At 36.8% G+C, this 12,086-nt stretch overlaps 1 protein-coding gene across 2 annotated transcripts in view; it reads right to left on the reverse strand.

The window, feature by feature from the left end:
• Positions 1 to 12,086, reverse strand: part of ZNF704 (zinc finger protein 704) — a 247,315-nt gene that overhangs the window by 183,351 nt on the left and 51,878 nt on the right. For both annotated transcript variants that reach the window (XR_009689561.1, XM_061123549.1), the window contains exon 2: positions 9,091 to 9,332. Coding sequence is in view for 1 of the 2 variants with exons in the window: in XM_061123549.1 (XP_060979532.1) it covers positions 9,091 to 9,332 (242 nt within the window). In the remaining variant the exon portion in view is untranslated. The remainder of the gene's footprint in view (positions 1 to 9,090; positions 9,333 to 12,086) is intronic.

A 12,086-nucleotide genomic window follows, 5' to 3' on the forward strand; every position in this document is an offset into this window, starting at 1 on the left:
CTATTTTGTTACTATATTAAAAAAAAATCATAAGAAATGCAATAAGTGTGACAAACCAGGTCCAAGCCTAAAGTCTTGACTTGGCCTGTTAGAACTGGTAACAGCTGCTACCGTAGGGAATGTCAGAGTATCTGGTAACAACTAAAGAGCCATTTTCAAACTCTGGAAATGAAACTGCTTTCATATTTTAAAAAAAGCCAGAACTGTGGCTTTATCAATTTAAACTTTCTTTTATTTGGATGGAATTTAAATATTCTCATAGTAATTATAATTGTACAAAAACATTAATTATTCACAACTGGAAAGGAAGGGACATATCTTGGATCTGTGCTGCAGATTTTTTTCTAACTAAATATTCCCTGATCCACAGACGCTGAAATTCTCTCCTTACATGGGCTACTGCTGCGTCCCTCACTAACCCTTAAGAAACACTGCGGTAGAAGGCTACTGTTCCACTGCATCGCTGTGAGTGAGGCATTTTCTTCATGTGTGTCGGAGCAAGAAAAAAAGAGAAACCCCTGTCGTAGGGATAAAGGATAAGCTGGACTGAAAGGTATAATAACCAATGATTTACTCTGAACATGCACTGTCTAGTAGTCATCACAACCTCTGTAGCTACTGATCATTTGAAATGTGCCCAGTCCAAACTGAGCGGTGTTGTAAGAGGAAGATATGCATTGCATTTTTTAGACTTAATATGCAAAAAAGAATGTAAAAATCTCACTGTTGTTTAGTTGCTAAGTCATGTCCCACTATTTGCCACTCCATAGACTGTACTTCTGTTCATGGAATTTTCCAGGCAAGAATATTGGAGTGGATTGCTATTTGTTTCTCCAGGGGATCTTTCTGACCCAGGGATTGAACTTGTGTCTCCTTCACTGGCAGGCAGATTCTTTATTGCTGAGCCACCAGGGAAGTAACACTTTATATTGATTAAAGAGAGATAATGATGTTTGGGATATGTTGAGTTAAATAATAGATAGTATTGAAATTATTTGCACCTGTTTCTTTATCCTGTTTTTAATGTAACTATTAGAAATTTTAAAATTACATATGTAGCTCATATGAAAACTCTATTGTACAATGCTGCTCAGACACGATTTGTTTTAAATAAATGACCAACATCTTGTTTAATTATTATTTGCCTTTCTGTAATTAAAGCAGAATACAGAATTTATATTGACAGGAGGAAGTAGGGAGTGGGAGGTAGTGGGAATCCAACTGTTTCTACTCCCTCGTTGTTTAAATTTTGAACAGAAGTAGGGAGGGGGGAAAAAGATGTGTAAAATCTAAACCTAATCCAATTCTTCAGAGGCAACCAGTGGCATCAGAAAAGCAGAATAATGGCACTCGTAAGCATTCTGGAATATTCCCATTTACCCAACCTGTGCAACAAAGTTAGTGGTCCACTCAGTACAACAAAGCTACTGGTCCACTAAAAGCTTTGGTATTAAATTTTCTCCATTTTGATGCTAGAAATTATTTTCACAGAAGAGCATTTATTAATTATCTAAGGACTCCCTGGAGGTGATGCCTGCAAATGCTTGAATGTCACACTTCTTAAAAAACTGAAGTAGAGTTGATTTACAATACTGTGTCAGTTTCATGTGTTCAGCACAGTGATTCCATTTTTTTTTTGCATGATAGGTTATTAAGAAATACAATAATCTTATAATTAACCTTATAATCTTGGGTATAATTCCCTGAGCCATACAGTAAATCCTTGTTGCATATCTCTTTTATATATAGTAGTTTTTATCTGTTAATCCCATACCCCTAATTTTTCCTTTCTCTCCACTCTCCCCTTTGATAACCATACATTTATTTTCTATGTCTGTGAATCCATTCCTTGTTTGTATATAGATTCATTTGTATCATTTTTTTAGATTCCACATATAAATGATATCATATAATTGTGTCTTTCTCTGTCTGACTTATTTCAGTAAGCAAAATACTCCCTAGGTTACACTTCCAGTATTTTACTCAGTACTGCCCAACTGATGCAGAGAGAATATCCTTCATTAATAGCAAAGGGACTTAAGTTACTTATCATTTAAAAATCCACATTAATATGCAAAATTCAAAATTCACAATGAAGTTATAAACAGGTGGCACATTCTAATTTGCCATTAATGTGGTACTTATAATAAAGAGATATAACACAAAATGACTGTAAATGAGTGAAAAGACCCTGATGCTGGGAAAGACCAGAGCAAGAAGAGAGGGGGGATGACAGAGGATGAGATGATTGAATGGCATCACTGACTCAATGGACATGAGTTTGAACAAACTCTGGGAGATAGTGGAGGATAGGGAAACCTGGCATGCTGCAGTTCATGGGGTCGCAAAGTGTCAGATATGACTTAGCAACTGAGCAACAACAAATGCCATGTTTAAAGTCAACACAAAAAGTGTGCAAAGTTGTCTCACACATACACAATCTGAGCCAAACTTATATCACAAAACACAAGCTTTCCTAAGTTATCACGAAGAAAATATTGCCAGTCAATGTCATCAGAGTCAGCACAGGAAAGAACCACTGTTTTAGAATTGCTGGTTCCTGATACCTTATTAACAACTTTCATAATTTCATAGATAATTATGAGAGTAGAGTTGTAGCATATGTGCATTTAGATCATAGAAATTCAGCTATAAGCATTTGGCAGGAAGAGAGAACCTTAAAAAAAAAACACAACAGACAGAAGTCCTACCATTCGGTTCAATGAAATTTTGTGTAGGAAGGGAGAGAATAATTGTCTTTTTTTTCAACTGGTTTCTGATCTCAAGTCTTTCATGGAGGGTGCTGGTCTCATGGGTGATCAAAGACATTGTAAATAATAACTTTGTTTCTACTTAATCTTGATTTATTTGTTGACTTTAAATCCCCAGCAAGATGTGACTTGATGGTGTCCTGATAGCACCTGATAGTGTTTCATTTAGTCCTGATGTCAATTATGTGGGTTCCTAGAAACTTCCTGTCTCTGTCCTCTATCCACATTATTGTACCTGTGCTTTGGGAAGATCATTTTGGCTGCTGTGTAAGAAACAGACTGCAGCAAGAACAGGAACAACAGTTATTTGCTGACCTGAATTACTGAAAGGATAGGAAGGGATGCAAGTGGATAAAGCTTTCCTGGAAAAGATGGTCTTAAAAGCTACTTTGTAGAGATTGCTTTGGTTCTTAACAATTACATAGCATTAGTCTTTCTCCAACATAGGTAGGTACATTTATATTGCCCTCCCAAGATATTTTGTTAAAAAGAATATGTTCAGTGAGATTCTTCAAGACCTTTAACAGTTTCCTTCTTTTCAGTAGTTTCATACTGGTTACAGAGTTTGTGACCAGAAGTGTTTTTAATACATTTAAACATTAAACAGTTGCCCCAGAAACTGATATGCGTCTGGTGATTCAGAAATAATGATCGCAATCTTGCCTTCTCTCTCACTTCATTCCAGGTTAGACATAAAAGACTTTTCTATCAGTCATACACAGGACATGAAAGACAAAGAAGAAAATGTGGGGAACACCACTGAGAATGACAGTCCAAATTAGTTCACAAGTTTCCATGTACACATAAGATATTGCTCAGATCCTTTCCTAACTTTGAACTCAAAGGTTAACAAGCTTCTGAAGTTCTTTTTCAATGATACATAATTCCCAGAGAGGCATTCTATAAGGAGAAGATGACTTCATTTTACCCAGCAAGTGATATATCTGACATCACTATATTTTAAAACCCTGCAAAACAAACAGGGCCGTATGGCTCCATTTTTTTTCCAACAGCAATCTAACAATCTGGAAGATTCTAATTAACTGCTGTTAGGTCTAGGAATATTTGGGGCCAAAATTTTCTTTGTTTCCCTCATTATAACTAGTTTGCTAATAGATTTCTTTAGCTTTAGCGTTATAATTAGAAGACAGTTACTACTTTGCATAATCACATTGTAATTGTTATTTGGGTGAAATCCAACCAATTTAAGCATCAGTACTTCCAAAAAACAATGTCTGACAAAAAGAATAACAAATGCCATGCTCTAATGGGTCCAGGTTATCTAATAATGTTTGCCTAATGGTTTAGTCTTTTTTTTTTTAAGAGGCTCAACAGCAAGTAACATTAGAAATCAATGTATTTTAAGGCATCACAGTTGTAACTGGCAATACATTAATGTTCTCTGATAAACACTAATGATGATACTAAGAAACAAAAATTCACGTGGGGTCAGAAACCTAGCCACCTTAGATCTGTCATTTGTTAAATTTGTGTTCCAGTAGCTGAATTTATTTCCAGTGCCTGGAGAATTTCCAAACACACACATCTCTTGCTTCAGAAGCCAAGAAGCTCAGTGGTAGGCCCCAGTTCTATAGAATGAATGAACACAACTATGTTTCTAGCTGCCCACCCTCCTATCCACTTTTTAAGTTGATTATTCAGCCTTCCTAGAAACTTCATAACTCTTTCAGGAAATTCCATCCTTTGTTCAGCCAGCTCTTTGCTGTTGCTTACAAGCAAGAAACCTCACGTCTACTTCAAAAATATACATGCGTCTTCCCACTTCATGTCAGCTGTCATTACTCCAGTCCAAACTCCCATGACATCTCTTCTGTACTAAAGCAGTAGCTTCCTGACTAGTCTTGCTGCCTCCATTCCTGTCCCTCTCCCACCCAATCTATGCATGCTAAGTCACTTCAGTTGTGTCCGACTCCGTGACCCCACAGACTGTAGCCCACCAGGCTCCTCTGTCCATGGGATTCTCCAGGTAAGGATACTAGAGTGGGTTGCCATGTCCTCCTCCAGGGGATCTTCCCAATCCAGTGATTGAACCCGCGTCTCTTATGTCTCCTGCATTGGCAGGCGGGTTCTTTACTGCTAGCACCACCTGGGAACCCAATCTATATGTAACATGATCTAATGTGATCACACCTAAATACAAAAGGAACATTAACCATTCTTTTCTTATCAACCTAAATATATACTTTAAAAATCTTTACCTCAATCAATATAGCTCCACGTGATTTGGCTCCTGCCTGCCTCTCCAACCTCATCTCTGGCCGCTCTCCCCAATTCTCTGTGCTTCAGCCACATAGGCCTTCCTTCTTACCTCAGAGTTTTCATGAATATTCTCCTCTCCCTGGAACACCTTCCTCCCTAGTCAATATAACTCTTTCTCATTCTTTAGGTGTCAGCTAAAACGTAGTTTCCTTAAAGAGAGCTTTCCTTATGCTTCAATATAAGTCTTCTTACTTATGGACCTCATAATGTCCTGTACATTTAATAGATTGAATGTCCTGGACATTATAAATTATATAATTTATAATTATATATTTATATTTGTATTATTTATAATATCTCTCTCCTCAATTCTATGAGAGCAGGAAATATATTTAATTTACTCTACCTTGGATTTCAGTATCTAGTACATAAAAATACACTTAACTAATAAATATGTTGAATAAATTAAAGAAATGCATATTACTCAGTGAAAGAAGCCAATCTGAAAAGGCTGCATAGGAGATTATTCCAACTACAGACATTCTGAAAAAGACAACTAGGGACACAGTAAAAAGATGACTGGCTTCCAGGAATTCAGGGTAGGGAAGGTATCAATAAGCAGAATATGGAGTATATTTTAGGCAGCAAAAAAATAAACCCTCTGTATGATACTAAAATGAGGGAAACGTCCTTATACATTTAATGCACAACACAAACATGTATAGAAGTAAAATTTAGGACAAAAACAATGACAGATGGAAGGGTGCGATGTGTGTGTGGGGACACAGGATATGTGAGAAATCTCTGTAACTTCCTTTCAATCTTGTTGTGAACCTAGAACTGCTCTGAAAAATAATAAAATCTTTTTAAAAATAAGGTATTGAGGAACAAATCCAAAAGAAAATGAAATAGAATGTATAACTTTATAATCAAGCTAAATGAATTAAACAAAAGGTAGGAAAAAGAAAACACAGTAAATCATCATTTAAAAAAATTAAGTTGCCAAAATTATCAGTAATTACAATGAATCACATATCAGTAATTATAATGAATGAAATGAGTTAAATATCCTATTTTAAGAATATGCTGTATACTTCTGTGTTCTGGATTGTTTTTCCAACTACTAATAATAAGATGAAAAATGTATCTCTTTACTTTTTAAAAGTAAACCTAATTATAGCAATCCAATTTTAAAAAAGAAACAACTGAACAAAATTTGGGAAGTACATATAAAGAAGTGATTTCCCAGGAGGCTCAGAGGTAAAGAATCCACCTGCCAATGTGAGATCGGTTCAATCCCTGGGTCAGAAAGATCTCCTGGAGAAGGAAATGGCAACCCACTCCAGTATTCTTGCCAGGGAAATCCTACGGACAGAGGAGGCTGGCGAACTATAGTCCACGGGGTCACAAGAATTGGACACAATTTAGAGACTAAACAACAACAATATAAAGAAGTGCTTCAAAGGAGTCATAGCATATAACTTATAGTTGTAAAGAAGAAAAGTCTATAGTTAACAATCTAAAACTCTACCTTAAGAAACTAGAAAAAGAGGAGGAATTTATACTCAAAATAAGCAGAAAGAAAGAAATAATAAAAATAAATCAGTGAAATAGAGAATGGATAAACAACAAAGTCAATATATGCAAAAGCTGGCTCTTTGAGAATTGCCATAAAAGTGATAAACTGCTAGTAGACTGGTTAAAAAAAAGATAACACACTGACCAATGTCGGATTTGAGAGAGGGAACATTCCTGTAGATTCTCAACATTTTTTTAAAAGGCAATATTCTGAACAGCTACATGCTAACAAATTTAACAATTTATATGCAATGGATAAATTCTTTGAAAGACACAAATTACCAAAATTGACTCAAAAAGAAACGGGAAACCTGAATAGCACTACAGTTGACCCTGGAACAATGTGAGGGTTAATCTGCATATAATTTATAGTCGGCCTTCTGTATCCATGATCCCTCCACATCTGCAGATCCAACCGAGGACCATGTAGTACTATAATATTTACCACTGAAAAAGATCTACATTTAAGTGCAGTTCAAACCTGTGTTGTTCAAGGGTGAACTATATATCAATCTTATAAATTGAATCTGTAATTAAAAAAACACTTCCATAAAGAAAACTCCAGGTCCAGTTGGTTTTACCAGTAGACCTACCTTTTAAGGAAAAAATACCAGTCCTAAAACAAATTCAGAAAATAAAGAGGGGGAAACACTTCCTAAACCATTTTATGAGGCCATCATTAAATTGATATCAGAACCACACAACAATCTCCAAGAAAATGAAATGATAGGTCAGTGGGTGGAAATGAATGAATCTTTAACAGATTTTTAGCATAAATTATGAATTCCAGGTCTCTTAATATATAAAATGGTCTAATGAAAATTTTCCATAGAGTAAGTTCTGTAGAATTGCAAACTGGCACCAAACTATGTGACAGTGGGAAGTCTAATTCTTGTCCTACAAACTTAGGAAAAAAATAAAACCACAGCTCTTCACATTCAAATTACATGTCATTCATTTTACCTGTGAGTCAACCAAATAACAGATATGAATTGAAGGGCTTGTCAGGTTCAGGTCATGATAAGACATTTCATAGTGAACTCCCAGTTAAAGGAATTAATCCTAAAGAATTTAGCATGTATTTTATATGAAAAAATTAGACAAGCAAATAATTCCAAGTAGTTAAGCAGAGGTAATGAACATATGAAAAGTTTCAATTAAAAGTTAAGGGAAAGAAAGAGGCCTATAATTTTACAAAGTTTGACAAATTTGATAGCAGAATAGAAAAATAGGTAGTTTTTTAAGAGAAGAGACTTATGATTTCATATAAAAAGAAATGAAATTCTAATTACAGGCAGTGAATAGGTAGAAAAGGAATATTTATTCCTTTTCCAAAGATACTATTTTTCTAGTTAGCTGTCAGAAACCACTTGCACAAATGCAGACCTTCTACCAACAACTGCTTATGAAGTTTCATTATAGGTGGTTTTTGGTAACAAAATATATTTCACACATTAAAAATTAGCAAGCTTTCATGCAACAGCATTTCCTTTCTTTTCTCCACTCAACAAATATTTACTGAGCCCTTAATATATAATTAAATATGGTCCTAGTGCTAGAAATGCAGCATAAACAAGATGGACTAAAATCACAGCCGACATGGAATTTACTTTCTATCTGAGATACATGAGAGGCCAGAAAATAAGTTAAGTTCTAGCATGTATATTCTACTACTATTCCACTGTCACTCTGCCATAATATTATCCTCTGATTCAGTGCTATTGGATGGGGTTTAAGTAGAATTACAATGTGATAAAAGCCTTTTGATATTGCAGATAAGCCCTCTTGGCCCAGTTCTAAGCTAGATCTGTCTTAAAAGGATTACCATGATATAAACCAGGAATCACCAAACTTTTCCTGTAATGAGTCACATATAAATATTTTAGGCTCCACAGGCCACCTATGATCTATACTCCATATTCTTCATTTTTTTAATCCTTTAAAAATGTAAAACTGTTCTTATCTGGCACGGAATTCTCCAGGCCAGAATACTGGAGTGAGTAGCCGTTCACCTTCTCCAGGGGATCTCCCCAACCCAGGGATCAAACCCATGTCTCCTGCATTGCAGGTGGATTCTTTACCATCTGACCCACCAGGGCAGCCCTCTTATCTGGCAGGCCAAACAAAAACAGGCCAGGGGCCAAATCTAATCTGCAGCCACAACTCTCCAACTCTTGACCAAAGGATCTCAATATCCTTGCTTGTAAGTGGCTATGCTCAGTCCTACACTTTGTATTTCTTTTAAATTTTTTTTTATATTTCTTCTCTTGCTGTTTGTTGTTTATTTGCCAAAATCTAATAAAACGTGCTTTTCTAGAGCTACAGTAGTTCGACTGCTATAGCTTCAAAGTCAGCTCTGAAGAACAGAACCACCTGCTCCGTTTCACATAAGCAACAGAAAGATGTTCTCAGCAGAAAAAGCCTTCTATGTCTGCGTACTTTAGAGAAATCCAGCAGAGACAGTACCTGCTCTCCACTGACTTCCTGGGGCAGACACATACAAGGTCTAATGGTCCCTTACCTTGCTGGAGGAACATCAATATTGGAAGAAACAACTTTTCGTTTTTGCTCAAGGAGACAGATGGAGCGAGTGTTTTCTTTTTCATGGTCAAGTGCTCGGTTGGCTTTTTTGGTGTCTGCTGTTTTCGCATCTTCCTCCATGGCCAAGGGAAACAAATGTTGATGGGACATTTTTTTACTAGAGTCACGTTTTAAGTCCTCTGTTTGAAACGTGAAGGTCATTTCCCGCTTAATGCTCCCCACCTGTGAAACAAAACACAAAAATTCTCACTCACCCAAAATATCAGCTTTACATGACTATGTGCAGATGGCCAGAGGACAGACCACAGACACTGCTGTCCCTGTTCATCTTGAAGATTTTTTAATTTAAATGGGGGAAATCTAACATGGAAATAAAATAACTGACTTTACAAAGTAAGGTACAATGGACGTGCTGCCTGTCATAATGCAAGCAACAAGCATCATGAACACAAGAGAAGCCTTTCAGATGGGCAAACATTTTGAAGACTTGAAAGCATGAGGCTTCTAAAAAAATGAGAATTTAAAACATCATTGTTTTCTCTTCTACAACTGAGAAAACTCAAATAAATAAGTTCTTAAATATTTCATGCTGATTATGCTTAACAGAGGTTCAGTCCCTGGGTTGGGAAGATCCCCTGGAGGAGGGCATGGCAACCCACTCCAGTATTCTTGCCTGGAGAATCCCATGGACAGAGGAGCCTGGCGGGCCACAGCCCATGGTGCTGCAAAGAGTCGGACACCACTGAGTGACTAAGCGCAGCACATGCCTAACTGAAGAGAGCTATACATATAAAAAAATCAAGTCTTAAATCTTTGATTATGAATAATGACCTTAACCCCACTCTTTACCTCATGAAAAATGGTTTTTTTAATTCTTTATCTATAGCAGTTTTGATCTTAAGGAAATCCCTTCATTAGTATGACAATTAAAAAGTCATAACACTGGAACTTCCCTGGAGGTTCAGTGGTTAAGAAGCCATCTTCCAGTGCAGGGGACGTGGGTTCATTGCCTAGTTGGGGAACTAGGGCCCCACATGTCACAGGGCAAATAAGCACCCACATGCTGCAACTATGGAGCCCACAAGCTCTGGGGCTCATGTACCACAACTGGTGCGCTCATACACTGCAAAAGTCATAATAATCTTTATCATTTTTGACTAAATGCAATGTTTAAGACAAATGTAAATTTAAATGTCAAAGGAATTATATCTGGTGATTTCAGAGTTTAGAATTGTGATAGATGAAAAAGGAGACTAAAGTTAAAAAAGGGGATTTTGTATTTTTAAGATGACTGGCACTGTTCGTGAAGTTTAGAGTGACCCTGTTAAGCCCTGGGCTTCCCAGGTGGCTCAGCTGGTAAAGAATCTGCCTGCAAATTGGGAGACCTGGGTTCAATCCCTGGGTTGGGAAGATCTCCTGGAGAAGGGAATGGCTACCCACTCCAGTATCCTGCCCTGAAGAATTCTATGGACTGCATAATCCATGGGGTCGCAGAGTCGGACACAACTGAGCAACTTTCACTTTTTACTTTGTTAAAGTCCTAAGTGTACAAAGAAGAGCTGGACTATCTGTCAATCCGGAGCCTCACTAATCAGTGAAGAATGTTTCAAAATATGCGTGGCTATGAGACATTTCACAGGTCAGAGTCACTCTCTCATGAAGTCCATGTGTAGAGTCAGTAAACCTTCACTCACCCACTTAAATACAAAGTATGCTCGTTTGTCTCTTTTTGATTTTAGGTAGGAGGAAAAGCACAAAGAATATGATCAAGCAGATTTAGAATTTATAGAGCTAAAGCCACAAATATAGGGGATTTTTCAGAATGAAATGGAAGTATGTGTGTTCAGTGAAGCAGAGACAGGCAAAATATGGTGTGAATGGCTAGAAATTCTCAGACTACGAAAAAACTTGAAGCTCTGTGTTTGTTGGAGCCACAGAACCAGCTCTCATATGTATTCTCCTTGAGCCCAGGGGTGACTTGTGAGCCTCAGGATCACCGTGGCTGGAATGTATCTTTCATATGAACCCGGAGCCCTAAATTGAGCTCCCTGCTCTCGTTGGCCTGCACTTGTCAGGCAGAAGAGACTATCTTCCACGGTGTTCCGGCCACACTGAGCCTGTGTGTCACAGGACAATGTCAGTCACTTTGGTACATTTGCAACTCATTAAAAAGTTGCCATATTTCTTAGAATGTATTAATGAAAGAACCAAAGTAAGAGTCCAAGAAAAATGAGTGCTTTTAAGACCAGTTTCAACGACATCAATACTCAATAGAGAGGAATAAGAAACTATTTCATACTTCTAAAATTCAACACATTTTCAATAAAAATGTAGTTTGGAAAACTAATATAATTATAAATGTTTTAAATATCCGTCACTAATCACTTTCAGTGCAACTTCTTCTGCCTGGAGGTAGAAGGGAGTGGGAGGCAGTTTTTTCACTTCTATAGCAGCTCATTCCCAACTATGTTACAAAAGGAATACGCCAAACATCAGCCACAAAAGATGAAAACAAAGGCCTGGCTTTGATGATTATAAATAGTTTCTCCCTAAGTGTCAAGTATTACATTAATTAAATATTTAAGTAGTCATTAGTATTAAGTTGTAGCAATAATTGACAGCCATACCTCCCCAGGGACCAATTCATCTGATTAAAAGAATTCAATCCAAAGAGAGGTGGGGTTGAGGGAGAATATTACAGGAAGGTTAGCTTTTAGCTTCAAAACTTTAGGGGAAAAAAACAGCATTTGAAGCAAATTAATACAAAGTAGAATAAATTTCCTGTAGAAATGATAGTATAATCGTATATCATGCTCTTAGCCAAGACCTCATAATAAAGTAAGCTATGGTAATATTCAACAACGTAAGCTATAAATCTTCCATAATACATTCTAAACATAAAATTAATCTCTAAATGGTAATCAGGAATGTTTAGCAATGTGATTAAATTCAAAGACTATTCAGCCCAGACTCCTT

The sequence above is a fragment of the Dama dama genome, chromosome 21 (assembly GCF_033118175.1).
Source record: "Dama dama isolate Ldn47 chromosome 21, ASM3311817v1, whole genome shotgun sequence".
In the NCBI taxonomy this organism is placed as follows: Eukaryota; Metazoa; Chordata; class Mammalia; order Artiodactyla; family Cervidae; genus Dama; species Dama dama.